Source organism: Temnothorax curvispinosus, unplaced genomic scaffold (assembly GCF_003070985.1).
Source record: "Temnothorax curvispinosus isolate PA1 unplaced genomic scaffold, ASM307098v1 QBEX01002370.1, whole genome shotgun sequence".
Classification (NCBI taxonomy): Eukaryota; Metazoa; Arthropoda; class Insecta; order Hymenoptera; family Formicidae; genus Temnothorax; species Temnothorax curvispinosus.
Window position 1 is genome coordinate 171986 of NW_020212150.1, and position 19205 is coordinate 191190.

Here is a 19205-nt window from a genome sequence, read left to right on the forward strand (position 1 = left end):
TGCGACGCGACGAGTCTCCTCCGGTTTAAGATCGTCAGTCAGGGCTTCGCGCGGCCGTCGCCGAGACGTCGAGACGCCGGCATCGCCCCGTGAAAAGTGGAGCATTTCGCGCGTCGGTTGCGCGAAAGGGTAAGCCGTGGGTGCTTGTTTGCGCGAGGAAACCACTACCGGCGAAATATGCCTCGCTGCTGTGCACGAGCGTTTCCTCGAGCGGGCGCGGAGCTCGACGACGCCGCGCCGAGAACCCTCGGGGCGGCATGCGGCAGCGCTACCCGTAAAGCCTGACCGCAAACGAGCCGCGTTAATAACGTCGGGCGAGAGTATTTCTGACGGGAGAACCTCTCTCTCTCGGGCACGGCGCATCGGCGTAACGAAACGTGCAGCGGCGCCGCTGGCAGCGCGGTCGAGGGTATAGCTATATCGGGGCGTCGCGACGCTTGCGCGGGTTTCATCGACGATCAGCTGGCTGGAAAGCTCCGGCGGTGGTGGGAGCGAGAGACTCACGCGAGAGGGTAGGCGGCGAGGAGGGATTCAGGGATGACGGAGATGGATGAGAGGACGAGAGAGGAATAAAGGGGACGCCCGCGCCCGCCGCGGTCTAACGTGTGTAACATCCATTCCCTATCGTCGCCGACGACGAGGGCAGTGCCGACGGCGCCTACGCGCGTTTCCGGCAGCGCTTCCCCGTTGCTCGGCTGCGGTTTACATCGGCGTCGTCGCCTAGGCCGCCACCGCGCTCGTCGGACGACGGCGACGGTAGTGCGCGTCAGTACTACCGCGCGCGGCCGTGCAGTGCTGCCGTATCCCGTCGTCGTTCCGTCGTCCCGTTCGGTCGGTCGGTCGGTCGATAGAGGCACGCCGGCGAAGGTGCGACGTAACGTCCACTTCGATGAGTCGCCCGCCCGTATTTTATAATGCGGCGCGCCCGTTATCATCGTCGCGCTTCCTGTCCCTCCACCACGTCGTCGTCCACGGGCCGCCGCGGCCGCGCCGCGACCAGACCTCGCGCTCACCGCCGCCGGGCGACTCCGTAAAGACTTGAGGAGCGTCGCGGTATTCGCGAGCGACGAGCGACGAGCGACGCATCCGTCCCCGTCGCGGCGTCGTCCCGTCTTGTCCTCGTGTCGCGCCAAGTAAAGTCGAAAGTTGTTCTCTCGTGCAGCGTTAACGCACAGGTTTTCCGTTTGCGCGGGGGGGAAAGAGTCCAATTCCCTGCTCCGAACAGTCCGAACCGGAAAGCGACTGCCCGTAGTTTCTATCCGAGGATACGATCGCCAGCTGAGAGATCTTATTCGGTTCCCTAATCAAGTGGAGCATTCCTATAACGGTGACGAATCTGGCCAACGTCTTGCGATGCGATCTTACTCGAGGGACATGGACCGCCAGCAGCAGCTGTCATAACGCGCGACGTCTCGGCGCCGAAGCGGTATGAGTCACGCTTAATTATTGGGTTTGACGTTTTAGCCGATTTACGGCCGCGACACACTTGTCATCCTTCATTTCGGATTGTGGTTTAAGCGATACCGCCCGGAACCGGATTCGCGTCCAATCGCCTCGCGCCGAACCGGTCGGCGAATCCAACGGCGAAGCAGTTTGACTTTGTTTTTCCTCCTAAGATGTTACATCTTGTACGCTATCATTACCAAGATGAATGTTGAAGCTTCGCCGCTTTAACTCTCGAATACGTCGCGAAAGGAAGATTAGAGAATTATTTATCACCGAGAAAATCTCTTTGCACGAGCGAACCGCGCGAAGACACGAATTTTCCTTAACGGAAGAAGACAGAGATCGTTCTATCGTCGTGTACGAGCGGATCGGGGTGCTGCATAGCGTGACCCAGGGGGCGACCACGCTATCGCGCGGGAGAGACGCGAGGGGTAGAGTCGACGGTGTATGTGATCGCACTCGAGGAGGGTAGCGGAGGCCTCGTCGGGTAAACCGTCCCTGTCGCTGCTATACGGAGATTATAGGGGAGTCAATCGCGGGGAGCCCCCGCAGCACGTGCAAGCGTGCTCGTCGTCGTGGCGGTTCCCTTCTGATGGTACAGCGAGTGGAAGTAGTGACTCACCGGCGACGGACGAGCGCGGACGACGGCGCGGATCGTCCACGGCAGAAGCACCGTCGTCGACGTCGTCGTCGTCGCCCCGCGCCATGGGCCCGCGTCTCGCCCCGATGATCATCCCCGCGCTCCTCCTCCTCGTCGCCGTCGTCCTCCTCGGCTGTCCGGGATGCGGCCGCGCCGATCTCGCGCCCTTCCACGAGGTCGGATCCGCGGAGCGGATCATCCCGGCGGAGAAGCATCCCGCGTCGTCGCACGGGCCGCAGATCGACAACACCGACGACTTCCTCGGCGATCCTCACCGCGCTTACCCGGGCATGAACTTCGGGCCCATGGGCCCGGTGGTCCGCTCGGCCCTGCCGAACGACGCCACCCTGCGCAGCCTCTCGTCGGCCAGCGGCGACGATGCCGAGCAACGTTTCCCTAAGGAATCGCAGCTCGCCTCGCCGCGCTCCGGCGACGACACCGCCGTGACCGGCGACCAACAGTCGCCGAAACCGGAGTACCACATCGTCAGCGTCGAGTTCACGCGCGTCGAGACGCCCTTCCTCATTGGGATTTGGATCTTGTTCGCCAGCATCGCGAAAATCGGTAAGTGCCGACGATAGCCGATCCGAAATTTATTCGTACTTTATTTCTCTCCTCTTGATGCTGTGTTCGGGAGAGAATGCGCGTAGGCGTGAAGTATTGGCCTCTCTGGAACATATCGCTTAATGTAAACAACAGACTTTTCAGCGTTTAAGAACGAACGCATTGTAGGAAACGACAGGCAGATATGACATTTGCGGTAAACATTTGCAATAAATCAAGTGTACTCTTAAATGAAACGATATTCGTCCGAGAAGCTAATATCTCGCAGCTATGTTTTTTCTTCCGAGATATTTGCGTCGATAATACAGCAAATGAGTATTTGCCGGTGTACTTAAGAGTCGTACCTTTGGAAGACTCATTATCTACTTCGCAGGAACGTAAGGCATCAAAAATTCAACAAGCCAAATAAAAGCAACATTTCTCTCGTTATAAATTTAGTTTCATCTCTCAATGGAAAATAATGAGGTTTTTTTTAGAAAATAAACATTCTGATTATATCCCCTAATGACATATATCTATGTATAATTAACTGTTTATTTGCGATAATATGCGCGACAAAATTGGAAACAGTCAAACAATACCACGTACGTAATATGATAATTTCAAACATTACGATAGACATGTTGTATGAAAATTGTCATGCTGTATAAACACACTTTGCGTCTATTGTCATAACCGAAAACATCTGTCACAATTTTGTTATCCGCCGAGCGCATATCAGGCTGCATGAATTTTCATAGTGACGCTTTTCGATGAATATATTAGCGCGCCCCATTTTTCCATTTGCTTACATAACAAAACCTGGCAAATGTCATTTGAAAGCACGCTGCAATATTCGTTACGTTATGCAAGGCTCGTTGCCCTCTTTCGTTGCAATGAAATTTATTTTTAATTATTTATTTCGAATGAATAATGCGCAGGGGAATGTGGACAAAAGGCTATTATCGTGTCGAAAATATCGAGTAAAAAGTACCTTAACAATTTGTGACTCGTATATTATTTCGTACAAATCAGCGAAATATGTATAACGCCTTCGTGTGCAAGTTCTTGAAAATTGCCCGCGCGGCAGAAAGTCGACGATTTTGCATTTCGAGATGCATGAAGATGCTGCAGCACTCGAAGACTCAAGAGAGTGCGGTATCTTACGATGCACGTAGGGACTCATTTTTGTGCGCGCGGCGTACGATAAGCGCCAAATGAACTCGAACATGGGCGTCCCATTTACCGCGGATACCCGTTCAAGCAATATAAATGATCGAAACCCGATGAACGCGCATCTTTTTCTATTTTCTCTCTCCGTGCAATTTCACTCGCATTGCACGCACGCGTGGATACGCAAGCACGCGGCGAGACGTGGTAGGTGATGAAAAAAAAAAAACTGTGCCGCTGGTATTTCTGTTCGTTTGACGGAGCGGTGGTAAAAGTCACGAGAGCGAAAGAAACGGGCAAGAATAAAATACACCTGCCTCTATAAAGTTCGCGCACCAGTCGCGCGAATATCTCGGCAGGGCATAAACTTTAGCGCTTTGTAGAACCATAAAAAATTTTGCTGTAAGTAAATAAAACAGCTGAATTTTTTAAATAATGTCACGAATTCCGTTTTTCAAGTCGACGATAAGCCACATCGTGGCTCGTATACGTTCAATGCGGCTCATTCGTCGCGTTACGAATTACGAGAGGGTCAAAGCACATATGACAGTCGTAGTCGTGCTCTCTAAATCTAAATCAGTGAACTTTTCATGAATCAGTGGCATACTTTACACTGATATCAGTGACTATTCACTGATTCACAGTACTATTCACTGATTCAGATTTAGAGAGTGGACGTAAGTAACGCACTTTGGCGTACATATCCTGATCTGTCAGGTCGGGGACTACGACCGTCGTATATCGCTACGCTGTGGTTGCCATGTTATGTGCTTTGGTCCTTACCCGCAATCGAGGCGAAGATTCCACGGAGAATACTGTCGTGCAAGATGCACCGAATATCCGGCACGTTCTCGAACGGATACGTCATCGTACGCGATATAGCACGACACGCGCCGACGGAACCCTCCGCCTCCGCAAGCAAGCGGGGGGAGGGGGGGCCACCACGTGCCGAGCGTGAAGAAATGCGGGGCACACGCGACACGTTGCACGTTGCACCTGCCGTTGCACCGCTCCGTTGGAATCTTCGCTGGCGCAGCACGCCGCGTGTTCCGTCACGGTTAACTCCCCGGATCGAGGCCGATGTAATTTCGGTGATTCTGATTTTCGACGCTGCAGACCGCGCGAATCGTTCTCACGTCTCTCTGCGACTTGGGATCTGAACCCCCCCCCCCCCTGGTCAGAATTATAGAGATTAGAACGGTCTCGGTCTCTCCTCTCGATTCGTTGAAGCTGACGACAATTAATGATTTAATACCCGTGATCGGGGTCCAGGCTTCCACATGACGCCGAAGCTCAACAAAATCTTCCCGGAGTCCTGCTTGCTGATCGCCGTCGGCGTGATCGTCGGCCTGCTGTTGTTCCAGGCGAGCAGCGTCCACATATCGCCGCTGACGCCCGACACGTTCTTCTTGTACATGCTGCCGCCTATCATCCTGGACGCCGGCTACTTCATGCCCAATCGGCTGTTCTTCGACCATCTCTGGACGATACTCCTGTTCGCCGTCCTTGGGACTATATTTAATACGATGTCGATAGGTTGGTAAAGTGCAGCGACAACGTGACGCGACAATACCCGCGCCTGGCGCGGTCGACCGGACGCGGCGTCGGACAAAATTTTCGACTCGAAATATTATTTCTTTTTCCCTCGTCGTCCCGACTCGTGCTTTATCCCCGTCTTGCCCACGCAAACCGATTTTGCATATGTAGAAACTAGAAACGCGAATGTTTATCCACCCACGGGCTCCCAGGAGGCACTGGGCGCTAGGACTCTCAGAATGATTCCAAGCATAAAATGTTACGAAGGCAAATGTGGTCGTAACGTTATGACAATCTGCGTCAGAAAAAATCAGGAAATAACTTGAACTGTGATATTACTATCATTATTGCGATTTAAGATAAAATTTCAAGTATCTTGTCTTTAGTAATAATTGGAAAACATTTTCTTTTTGAAGACAGTATTATTTAAAGAGATAAATAAGTCTAAAAGATTCCTCTTAATATGCTTACTACAGCTGCACATAAACTGCTAACATCTGTTGGGCATGGCACCGTATCAAAAAGTGAAGCTGTACAAGACATCGAACTTTCAGATTATTTATTCGCGTAGCGTAGCAATCCCTTTTATTTTACAAACTCTACATATAATTTTTTCCATAATTTCTATATTTTTAATTGTAAAACTATATTTTTTGCTATAATATATTTTTTTATTTTTAAATTTTAAAATTTCCGACAAATAAGTTGCCGTAAAGGGGAAAAGTAGACTTCCGGATAAATCAAATTTAATAGCAATCTATTAAACAATTCTAGTGCACGTGGATAAGAAAAATCCTAAAAAGATTAATTAAAAATCTGAAAGTCTAATAAGACTTTGAGCAAGTTGGGTGTGTGCGTTATACATATGTATAAAGAGAAGCATACATAAAGAAAACACGGCCATCCCACGGATGGTGAAATTTCCATTCTTCACTTTTGCTCACGGTCTGCTCGCGGTCTAGCGTGAACGCAGATGTTCGTCTTAAAAATGCGGAGAAAACGCGCGGCTTGAGAACGAAAATAGCGCAACGCGTCGAAGCGGACGTTGGGACGATGCGCGAGGCAAGCGATGACGACGACGACGACGACGACGACGACGACGACGATGATGATGACAGCATGTAGAGCATGTGCGGCAGTCGTCATCGCGACGATAGTCGCTATCATCGCAATGATAACGCGTAATTTCGATTGTGATTCCGATAACCACAGATTTCGAGCGAAATTGTCGCTGTGACCAAAAGAAAAAAAAAGAGAGCGGGAAAAAGAGATCGACGCGACATTTAAGTCTGAGTTATTTAATGCTCGATAAAATCACGTTAAGAAACCATGATGGGATAAGATAGACACGTTGAGAGTAAACGACAGACGCGATTATCGATTAGAATTGACTTTATGTAAAAAGATTATTAGTGCCATATTTCGGACAGTTACTTCTTATCGCGAGAAGTGCCAAGACTATGTGCCAAGGGCAATAGCCCTGTAAAATGTTTCATAGATGCCATGTATAAACATTTATGAGATACAAAATAAATGTAGAAAAGTACGTTCTGATATTCTTCTTAATATAAATAAATAGAATGTTATAAATATACTGTCTCTTTTCTGGAACTTTAACATCTGTCTCTTGTGACCTGTTTTATATTGAATTTTTTAATATTCCAATTCAAATTTGGATACGAATTTTTCAATATTTATTTAATTGCGTTTCGAGAGAAAACGTGGAACAATACGGCTGTAATTATTTACAATTTTCATTCGGCATCAGAATTCTGCCGAATATCAAAATCGTAATTTGATAAAATTTTAATAAATACTGCAGAAACGAACACGTGGAAAAGTACGCAGATCTAAAGTTCTTCAAGAGACGCAAATGTTTTTGCGAATAAATCGCGACGACTTTTCGAAGACGACGCGAGATAAAATAAAAAAGTGTGAGAAGCGTCCGCGCGATAACGTTACATAAAAATTTAATTATTTCTAATGATGTTTGCAGTAATTATCGGGATAAAATCCAACGAGATATCCGATTAACTGAATTAATCTGTAAGAACTCGCGACGGAAATAAAAACTCCTTGCTTCTCTAGAATCGTGCCGCGCGTAAGTTCCAAATAAAAAACAACACGGTAAATACAACAACGATCGATAACATGAAATTACGATTATTAATTAATTAATTATGATCGGAGTAGATTAAAAACTATATTTTATTGTCGAAAATCTACGGGGAGCGCTTAATACCAAGAAGGTTCCTCCCAAAAGGGAGGATTATTGCGAGTACTTGATAGGTATGAATATAACACGTGGGCGGGGCGTCGGTATTCGATAATGCAAATTTCTATCTTTGGCGACGTTAATCTCTCTCTCTCTCTCTCTCTCTCTCTCTCTCTCTCTCCCCCTCTCCCTCCCTCCCTCCCTCCCTCTTATCGTGATTTAACGTTCAATGACTTTGCGGATCGATGGGATAATAATAATCCCGATAAATTGACAATTTATTCAGATATATTTAAAGCGGATTAACGCGACGCGATATTCGTGATAATTAAGACTACGGACGCGGGAAAAATTATGATATCAGATATTGGACGTGCACGATTAAAACGCTATTTGCACTTTAGGTGTGTCGTTATGGCTGTTGGGAAAAAGCGGTATGTTCGGTTACGAGACGCCTATCCTCGATATGCTTCTCTTCTCGGCGTTAATCAGCGCTGTTGATCCCGTGGCCGTGCTGGCCGTCTTCGAGGAGATCCACGTCAACGAGATACTCTACATTGTCGTGTTCGGAGAGAGTTTATTGAACGACGCGGTCACTGTCGTGAGTATTACATTATTTACATTACGTGATCCTGCACGTCAAGGACTTTGTTGCGCAGGTAGTACTACGCTACGCACGTAGAAATCTTTGTCTTTTTGTTGCAAAATGAAAGTCTTTGACATTTAGACAAAGATTAAAGCTGATCAGTCGTTCGGTCTGCGAATACGAGATTTCCGCACACATATGATAAATAGGCATAAGGAGAAAAAAACGGAGTACACGAATATATCTTCTTTTTCGAAATAATCGTAACAAATGCATAAAAACACATCAAATGAGTTTAAATAATCGTAATAGAAAATTATAAGTATCTCTTTGATGAGAATATTAGAATTTTTTAAAGAGTTAAGGTCCAAATAAATTAAATAGACTAAAGATAAAAACAGGTTTGAAAGTAAACTATGGACAAAGAGAGGCTCGCTCAGAATCAAAATTCAAGGAAAATGTAAAGTTATCAGGTAATAAAGCCTAATGTAAAAATCGTTATTAGAAGAAGGATTCGCGAGCTAAAGAGAAATTAAAAGTGTTGTTGAATGCGGAGTCAATTCTTTTTAAAGCTATGGCCGCGTTCAGGCAACACAAGTGTTGAGTGAGCGCTCATTATGATTAGTTCTTACACTTAGATCCGGAGAAGAACCAAAGGTAAGAATAACTAATCATATTAAAGAATCACTGACCGCTCACTCAACGGTTGTGTTTTCTGAATGCGGCCAATGATATGTGATTGATTTGATGTTAAGTTTTGTTTTTTCTTGATTCTTTAAAAAACAGACTTACATTTTTTTCAGAATTAATTTTCTCAATTATATTATCTTTTACATTAATGATCGCGGAATATCAATCAACAATATAATCAACAATATGCCAAAGAAAGATAACAATAACTACCATGCAATTTATTTATCTATGATATCGAATTCTTGCTCTTTTCACATTCTCCCACATTGACCCTGAAGTTGACGTAGATTAATATCCTCGCACATCACATTTTAAAATGTCTGATAAATAAACGGAGATAGAATATAGCAAAGCTTGACACCGCCCCAAATGACAAGCACTCGTCGGGCGACCGATCGATATAACATTGATCACGTTGTACATAAGCGCGAGTCAAGTAGGTACCAAATACCTTCGCCTCGCTTAAAAGTTAATATCGTATTCGCTGGCGCACTTTATGTCTATGATCTGTAATGTTCCGCTTGAATAAAACAAAACGATATTATGTAAACGCGTTTTTATAAACGTGGTCGTCGCGACGATTTTAATAAACGTGTCGCCAACACTGGCGCCTCGACATCATTCATGCACAATTAACTCTAAAAAAAAATGTCTGTGTGTCGTTTAAGCGAGAAGAATGTAGCGTCGCAAAATACGACGGTTTCTTAAGAAATTCATTCATTCCGTTCCAATTTTATCTCTTACGTAGCGAGACTGAATGCCCCTACAAATAGATCGGTATACCTCTGTGCCATATCTACAGTTTCTAGTATTATATTTGCAATGTCGTTTAGTCGACCGCGTTAATCGTCCGAAAAAAGTGTTCCGCTTTGCCGGAAAAATTGGGTCGTGCTAGCTAAGAATGGTAATGCGAGGAAGGTTGAGCCAGCCGTTAACGATCCGCCGCCTATTAGTTTCGTGCCGTTGCGAGGCGAGGCGAGGCGAAGGAAGGAAAGTGTCAGGGGTTACTGCGACGACTGAAGTAAAAGGCCATTTAATACGAATACGCAGGTGCTCTATCACATGTTCGAGGCGTACAGCGAGATGGGCCCTTCCAGGATCATCTACACGGACGTGCTAACTGGCCTAGCCTCGTTTTTCGTGGTGGCGATCGGTGGCACGGTCATAGGTGTAGTTTGGGGCTTCATCACTGGCTTCGTGACCAGGTTTACTCATCAGGTGCGCGTGATAGAGCCGATCTTCATATTCGTGATGGCGTACTTGGCATACCTCAGCGCGGAGATCTTCCACTTGTCCGGCATATTGGCGTAAGTTAATCATCGGCTTTTTCGACATGTCGCGTTGGCATCTTCCAGTTTTGCGTCGCGTTCCAATAATACTTTTCAACAGATAAATCGCTCAATCGCGAGATCAAATTCGTCTCTCTGTTGCGAACGTTACGAACACTATATCGGAACTATTATAATCTTGAATATTAAATAAGTACCTATCGATAAATGGCGGTATCAATTACAAGAATAAGTTACAACAACTTGTTGCATTGATCCTTGGCACGACTCTGCAGAAATTATAAGGAACTGAAATAAACGCCAAGAAACTATCGCGAAGGAAATATTAGCTGGATCAATACCGAAATAGAGTTCTAAACAGTATATAGCTTAATTCCCGGTAGTTACGTCCGTTATAATTACTCGCGTTTACAGACAAGATTCTCGGCTCGCGAGGTTCAACTTTGTCGAAACAACGCGGATTTGCCGAGCCGCTCGTTCCCGTAATTTGCGATCCCTTTATTCCAGAATAACCTTCTGCGGCATTACCATGAAGAATTACGTTGAGGCCAATATATCGCACAAGTCTCACACGACCGTCAAGTACACGATGAAGATGCTGTCGAGTAGCTCGGAGACGATCATATTCATGTTCCTCGGTGTCGCCACGGTGAACAATGCACACAACTGGAACACGTGGTTCGTCGTCATGACGATAGTCTTCTGCTCCGTCTATCGGGTTCTGGGTAAGTAAAAGCCTGCAAATTTTCTAATTTTATTCGATTGAGGGAGGGGGTGGGGTCAGAGGGAAGAATTCTTCCTACCTACATTTGGCTTATACCCACCTTTGAATAGCTGTTACGTGATATACGAGGGATTACTCTGTTCTTGCAATTTGTTCTTTAATAAGAGTTGCATATATTTGCAACGATAGTTTCTAAAGCTCCTAAACATTTTTACGGTACAATTCTACGTGCGTGTTTTTAGACTCGACTTGTAAAAGTACAAATCATGTAATTTTCTGAATCGGCTAATAAAAAGAAAATTGGCACGCACAACTGTCGGCGTGGAAAAAGTTTCCGAGGAATATTGCAATAAGAGGGAAACGAGAAAAAGTAGCGTGACAATAGCGAAATCGTGTCAAAGAATTCTTACACGATCGCGCGGGCCTTGACCGGGCCAGCTGGACGGGCGGGCCGGGCGTTAAGGGCGTCGCTTCGAACCCCGGCTATCGCGGCGAGCCGGAATGGCGTGTAAAACGATATGGTTAAACGATGAAATCATAATGGGACTCAAGACAATTGACTCCTACTTACACGAGTATCTTGCGTCACGCGTGAGCGACGCGCTTCGCTTATATGGCTTCTTGTTCTAACCGGACAATTTGTCACTTGACCGTGTGGAAAGTGTGGAAAGATAAGGGCAAAGCCTGAGATGCCACGCATTCTATTAGAAGTATTACATCGGTACACTCAACGTTTCACGCCTTTGTAATAGGCAATTGACGATCGCTCGTAATTAAATAAATCGATCGGGATTGTAATAGATATTGTAATAGACTTTTATAAAACCGAAGATATAACGCTCTCTCTCTAAACAGTCTAAACTATAAAAATAATAAATCAAAAAGAATAAATACATGACAATACGATATCGGAAATACAGACTCTTAGAAAATTCTTTTCAACTTTAGCGTGTGCTGTAGGCTATATCAAACAATGCTACGCGTTTTTAAAGGTGATATTACATCCGTAATCACGCTCGTGTTTCAGGCGTGATAGTGCTGTCAGCACTGGCGAACCAGTTCCGGCTGCACAAATTGGACAAGGTTGAGAAATTCGTCATGTCCTACGGTGGTTTACGCGGCGCCGTGGCGTTCGCCCTGGTGCTTCTGATAGATCCCAAACACGTGCCCCTGCAGCCCATGTTCGTCACCACCACTATCGCTGTTATCTACTTCACCGTGTTCATCCAGGTAGGATCGCATGACATGCATGATCGCGATCGATCCATGACGAGTTTCGTGCGAAAACGAATAACACTCACGTGAGCGTTGCATAACGACGGGTGTTTGCGCGTGTTCTTTCAAGGAGTGCAAGATTGCAGATCTTGTGCATTAGTAAACCGGGCCGACCCAGTCAGCGGCGTCTTTTTCACGGAATCGATGACTCGCGCGTATTTTGAGACACGGCCAAAGGTGGCACGCGTTCCGAGAGAGAGAGAGAGAGGACTATTTCATCGAAACGGAGAGAACGGCGAGAAAGAGGAAAGTGATCGCCATTAAACGGACAGATGATCCGTTTAATCAATTAATGAGCGGTGATACAAAGATGCTAGCCGCAACAAAAAAAAAACAGCTTGGCTTTGCACGTGTGCTTTGTGTTGCGCGATCGATCGGAAACCTAATATCTCTATGCCGGCACATACGTGAGCATACACTTTTGCGTCAAACGCGTTTTATCAGCCGCGCGTTGCTTCTCTCTCTCTCTCTCTCTCTCTTCGCTCGACGCCGACTGATAAAATCCGCGTCGGGAGCGGACGCGTCCGGCTCGCGACGCCCATGTGTAACGCGCTCTTATTTTCAGGGGATCACCATCAAGCCCCTCGTCAAAATTCTCAATGTCAAAAGGGCCGAGAAGAGGAAGCCGACGATGAACGAGAGGATCCACGAGAGGGTACGTTGCACGACGAAATTTATTTCGGTTGTCGTTTGCTGTCGCTGTAATTCGTTGTCATTGTCGGGAAAACAAATCGACGTAGATTGTCAAAAATTCGACAAGATCGTTCGATCGTTATCACCAAACTGTGACGATAACGGAACGGCGACCTATTACCTCGAATCCCGGTTACGGCATATAACTCATCTTTATAACGGGAATGACAGAGCTATACGACCGATATGAAGAATAGGGTCGAATTGTGAAATAGGATAACGTTAGTCATTGTCGAGTCGCATTACAAAATGTGTATATAGCGGCAATTTTTACCCCGGGGCTTTGATACATCATTTCTACCTGCGTTTGCGTTTGCCCGTGTATATACGTATAGCTTAAATCCCGGCGGATTCGTCGTGACGCCTGCATCGAACTGAAAGGTAAATAACGTCTGTCTCTCAATTCTTAGATAATGGATCATACGATGGCGGGTATCGAGGACATTGTGGGGAAACACGGCAACCACCACGTCCGGGATAAGTAAGACGCTTAGTCGTAACTTTGTGTTTACTCAACTTGGCCATGTTTGCGAGCAATCAAACCAGAATCTATGAGTTATTAGCGTAAAATAATAAACAGAAGCGAGATTAGATTTACCCTTAAGTGCGCACCTTTGCAAATATGCACGACTTTTCGATGCGCCGTGTACTCTCCCTTGTACGATGTTTGAACTGAAAACGCGCGGCTTATATATATATATATATATATAAAGGCCTTTCTCTGCTGATTACATATAATACTTCATTATATATGAAGTATTATATATACTTCATATATATATAATACTTCATCAGCAGCCATTATTTATTTTAAAAAATACTCAGAATGCGAAAAATTGCGCATTTAAAGGGTTTATGTCTTTCATGTGTCTAAATAGAAGTAAAATTTTTATTAAGATAAAAAGTATTTCTCTCAAATATGATACAGATGGATTATTTGTTTGCCAGAATATTTTTTCTGTATTTTTTCTCGTTTGTTGCCGGAATATTTTTTCTGCATTTTTCCCTCTCTCTCTCTCTTTTATCCTCCCGATAAAAATATTATCTGAAAACTTGGTTTGCTGTAGATTCAAGCGATTCGACAATAAATTCATTCGACCTTATCTCGTGAGAGATTATTGCGGCGCCGAGCCGAAGATTCTGGAAACTTACTCAAAGCTGGCGATGAAGGATGCGCTGGATTACATAAGAAGGAACGCCTCCACTATCGGCAACATTAGCGGCACCGAAAGTATGTCGGCGATATTCCGTAATTACAGCAATACCGGACAGTTCAATGGAAGGTGCGGAATTCGCCGTTGTACGCCTCCTCTGACAATTGTCGTTGATAAAAATAAAAGCGCAGTCTCTAATTGTATTCTTTTCCTCTCTCCAGTCCCAGCTGCAGCCAGCTCGAATCGGGATGGAATATCGATCTGCAGGAACTGGAGTACAATCCTTCCAAAAAAGACCTGACGGACGCGAGAATTCACCATCTGCTCGCCGAAGAGCTTTGTAAACCGTACAAAAGGGTAAGAGATTACGGTCGAGTCTAGATTTTCTTCAAATCCACTCCAAATCTGCTCGTGATATATGATCTATCACATAATATAATATATTACGTGTAATGAAGTGGTAATCCCTTTTCTACTGTCAAATTTTTTAGCCATGTCTTTAACAATTTTTTAAGTCAATTTAGCTCAGGCGGAAATGTAATTGTTTACAATTCTCTAATATTTACTGAAATATCTTGACATCTTTTTAATTTTATTATTCATTTGCTGCTCTGGAAATTTATCAGAGCTCGTCTATAAAACATGTTAGTAGCAAAATATTTTATCGTATTTTAAAGTCGTATCGCGTCTAAGAATTTTGTACAAACATTATGTTAATCCATGCAGCATCGACGTTTGAGCTACAGCCGACACGCGGTGAACGATCGCGATCTCTCGACACAAGTCAATTACAAAATGCACATGAATATTCGACGGATGGTGGGGGAGAAGCATCGCCACAAACGCAGCAAAAAGTTGCTCAAAGTAAGAAATCGATCCACGATCGTTTGTCCTATTTAATTTCGATGTCTTTTACTTTTTATTTGATTTTTACCGTTTATCGATTTCGATTCTATAGGACGGCAAACAGAATCACGTTAGTTTCCCAGAATTTCAACAGCAGAACGGCTCGACAAAATTATTTACGCAAGGTACGTGCAAAACGTCGCGGATAATTAATTGTACCTCAAGGTTTCGTAATTTTTTCCCCCTTTTTTTCATGAATTATCGTGCACAGATTACATCAATGGCGTGCTGTACGAGTTGGAAGACGGAGAAACCTCGAAGCCCTCGAGCAAAGAGGATTGGGATTCGGCGATCACGTTCACCGCACGAACATCTGGTAAGAAGACTTTTCTTCAACTTACTAAATCGAATTTAACTGAAAAATGAGATTGAAGGTAAAAATATATCGACGAAATATATCGAATGAGGCGGCGATGAGGAAACGATCAAGATATCTCGTTTTTTTTTTTCTATAGCAAAGATTACATTTCTCACAATTTGTGTACAATATAGTTACTTAATTATCTTCTTAAAAAAGAGTCATGATTAATAAAGTTTAAAATCTTTAAACGAAAGATTCGCCGAATGTAAACGCGGACAATCAACACGCTACCACCGCTACTACGTCGATGGATACAATAAATACGGACGAAGGAGACTTGAAAATAGGACGCGACGGTACGTTTTTTAGAAAAAAGAAAGATCTCGAGCGTTGGCTTTGCGTGAATCGTTTCTTTTCTTTCAGCGTATTTTTTTTATATTGTTCAGCATTTATCGAAAGCAGTCGCTGATCTTGTGTACTATAACAGTGAACCATGTTTCTCTCTTTGCACCTTTTTCATATTGCTGATCATTTATTTTTTTTTCGTTTGTTTCGCCAGGGTTTGGAATCGATATAATTTCGGTGGACACGGGTTTTTCGTGTCTACCGGCACCGAAAATTCAAAATTGCGAATCCGCCGAAATCATAGCGATTTCAATTTCCATTTCGTACTCCTGTTACTATTGTTTTGCGGTGTTTGACCTAGGCGCGGAAGGTAGCTACAGAGTAACCACCCCTACGGCCACGGAAACTATGTTACCGTGGAAACGTGAGGACGATTACGAGTCGGGTCATCCGATCAAGCAGCACGAATTTCCAGCCTGGTGCTCCAATAAAGAATACCTCGCCTACAGCTCGCCCTCCGCCACTTTCTTAGGTAAAGAGAAAAAAAGAGAGAGGAAAAAACGGCGATAAATCAGTTTAGCTGTTAAATATTAATCTACTGTTAAAGTTTCGTCGATTTTTTTCTCACAAAAGAGTAACGAGTATGAAAACTGATAGACCGTTACGACAAGCGTAAAGTTATCAGTTTACCTTTAAGAAGATTAACTCTGAAAACTTTCAGCTCGTGCAGGAGAGAATCGCTCACTGCCTATATTTATTCCCGGCGGTACTTTTACACACCCGTGTTGTGTCTTTCCGCTTTTCAGGTGGGATCGAACAGCCGAAAGTCCAATCCGTGATTGGCCTATTTCGACGCGAGAGCGTGTGCACGCCCGACAGTATCGATTGCCAGGAGACCGTCGACGAGGCGGACGAGACGGACGAGTACACCCCTGCGAAAGTGGATTCCCCGGCGAAAACCAAGGGTACGTGACGCAAAGCGGAAGGAGGGTACGTGAGGTTCATTTTTATTTTTTGTTCCTTTTCTCTCCCCCTTCCCTTTCTCTCTTTTCTGTGCATACCGAGGCAGATTGTTGTTTCCATTCTACAGCCCCTTCCAAACTTTCTAATGCGCAGAGAAAGTACTCTCAAATATTTACCAAGATTTATATCGCCAATGTATAAAAAAAAATCGCACGTTTCTCGAAGTTTTCAAACAATATCTCAGACGTCGATGACATATAATGACTAATAAATTAGTGAGTTTAAGTAAGAAATGTTTAAAGTGATACGCGAAAGACGCAAAACGTTGAGAAACACTGACATACGCTATTTTTTAATGCGTTGTGACGGACGTCACTCGCGTTGCGTTGCACGTCCGTGGCTATTTTTGCGAGCAATTGCAAAATGAGCATCGACACGCGAGTGCCCGCAACATGCTAACCGTTGTTTCGTTATAGAAATATTGTTTCGAGAACGGATTGCATGCGTAAATGTACAATCTCTGTTCTAAGACAATCTAATACCTTTGTTACAAATCCATACCAATTTATTTTGTTTATCAATGTCATGTCGTGTTATTTAATTTTTCACTTTTTTATTTACTGTTGTACTAATCGCTTTTTACTTCTTATCCTTTTATCATTCAGGCATTGGTATATTCGCTGCGATATTTGCGATAACGCCGCGGCGGGGAAACCGGTGTCCTTTAATAAATGTACTTAATGTCTACTTGGTTTCGAGATATTAAGTTCCTGACATGTATCAATTTTATTATCCCATTTTACTTATCAAATGTCGCATGTATGTGTATTAAAATTTTTCAAACAAACTATTTTCTAATCAAAAACATCGGTCATAGGTGGAAAGAGAATATTATTTGTGAACAATATTTATCGGAGAAGATTTTTTATCGGAGTTAATTACATTAAATCTCTTCAAGATACATTTCAGTAGTTAAGGGATACCGATAATCGGCCAAGGCTCGCGATTTTCTCGAATAAACGAAACGTTGGCCACTTTTCTCTTCCAGGCAACCCGAGGAGGGTGCCCGCGAGGAGGGTGTCAATGATGGAGCTCGGCTTCGCCGACCGAGCTCGCTCGGGGGACAGGGCAGCGGACGACGGGTCCCACTCCTTGCCGGACTGCTGGAATGTTCAGAGAGCACGCCTTAACTCCCTCGCCTGCTTACCCCATATGCCGAGCCTGTCGACCGCCCTGCTCACCTCCTCCACGTCGGAATCGTCGGAGGACGTGGATGACGAGGAGGAGGAGAAGGCTTGACCCTTGGGGACCGTCGCCGAGGAGCGATCGTCCGACTTCGCGGACGTCGAGCGGCGACAGCGTCGACCCTTTCGGCGACCACCGAGACACTCGTTGCTCACCTCGCTCCTGCGACGACCGAGCGCCCCCGTTTGAGAAGACCTGCTCTTGATGAGCCGCCTTTTGCAGGAGGCATCTCACGAATCTGAATCTCGGCCTGAATCTTGTTGATACGCCTCGCAAATGTGCGCAACAAGACGTTGCGATGAACAAATCCCGGGAGAAATGATAATGCAGAGAAAGAGAGAGATTGCGATTTTAAATTGAATTTTGTACGAGAAGAAATATCTAGGAAAACGCAGGAATTTCGTGCTAATAAGATAACTTTGATAAAAATTTATTAGATGATTATCTAATAAATTAGATAAATTACGAAAGAGATAAGAAAAGGAAAGATATTCTTCTACAAAGAGTTAATGATGAGTTTCTCCATGCAGTAATGCGACAAAGTGGCGAATCTCTTTGAAGTGAATGATCCTCTATTCGAGTTTTCGGCATTCGCGAGATCGCTCGCCGATTCGGAAGGAAGCGCGAGGAACGACGCGTATACGACGTTGAAATTTGATGAGTCACTGTTATTTTTTTCTGCACGCCGCGTGAACGTGAGGGTGAAGGCGCTTGTCAAGAGCAAGGGCTTATTTCTAAATCCATCTCTAAGACGTCTTGGAATTGTGGCCTTAAGGAACTGTAGAAGTGCTTGAACGCCGACGATTTGTACGATTTGCTGCCGTCGTCGTCGTCATTGGCGCAAAACATAAAAACTTGTCGGTGCTATCGATTAAAAAGTCTTGTTGTGCGGCGGCGTCGCGAAACGCGCCCCGCCAGCTTGTCCCAAGATTTTACCACGAGTACCCTTCTCTCGGGGGTGGATTTGATGATTCCGGCGATCATCGCTGGTGTATACTTCGTGATTAGACTACGATCAGACTAATCGACTTAGTAGAAAGTTATACGCGCGGAGTCGAGTTAAAAACTTAAGTTGCTGCCGCAATTTGCTAAATTTTGAAAACAATCCTGCCAGTAGCATAATACGAACAACTTACACTTAACAATTAATGTTATTTCTGGTAATAATGTCTAATTTTCGATAATATGATTAACTTACATTATCTCCGAATTATTTTACGACATAATTTTCTATAGAGAAAGTTTAACTTTGATCTCCATCGTCGCTTGATAGGAAATATTATTTTTCTTAACGATCAGAGAGCGTTTTTTAAAAACGCTTATTGCACTGATCAAATTGTCATTTATAGATAGATACCGATTTAGATGTAGGAGAGACCGGGGCTAAACCGTCTGTTTTTTTTTTTTGGTGCCGATTTTTAACAACAAAATAAATAATTGTAGTTAAATGTGGTATACCACTGTAAAGAGTGAACCTTTAG

General features: G+C 44.6%; 1 protein-coding gene across 4 annotated transcripts; it reads left to right on the forward strand.

Moving 5' to 3' along the window:
* The first annotated feature begins 52 nt into the window (after positions 1-52).
* LOC112469000 (probable Na(+)/H(+) antiporter nhx-9) lies at positions 53-19172 on the forward strand. Of its 4 annotated transcripts, none has more exons than XM_025038449.1 (18): positions 54-2650; positions 5072-5335; positions 7955-8151; positions 9880-10136; positions 10626-10843; positions 11870-12072; positions 12683-12772; positions 13221-13291; positions 13878-14093; positions 14186-14321; positions 14591-14608; positions 14691-14828; positions 14923-14995; positions 15082-15186; positions 15426-15527; positions 15878-16048; positions 16323-16481; positions 17528-19172. In XM_025038449.1, the coding sequence occupies exons 1-18, from the start codon at positions 2152-2154 to the stop codon at positions 17776-17778; spliced, it is 3168 nt and encodes a 1055-aa protein (XP_024894217.1). In that variant the 5' UTR covers positions 54-2151; the 3' UTR covers positions 17779-19172. The 4 variants fall into 4 exon arrangements, with proteins under 4 accessions (XP_024894219.1, XP_024894217.1, XP_024894220.1 ...); XM_025038452.1 differs by having other exon boundaries at positions 55-2650; positions 16323-16506; positions 17528-17616; XM_025038451.1 differs by lacking the exon at positions 15426-15527 and having other exon boundaries at positions 53-2650.
* The last annotated feature ends 33 nt before the right edge of the window (positions 19173-19205 follow it).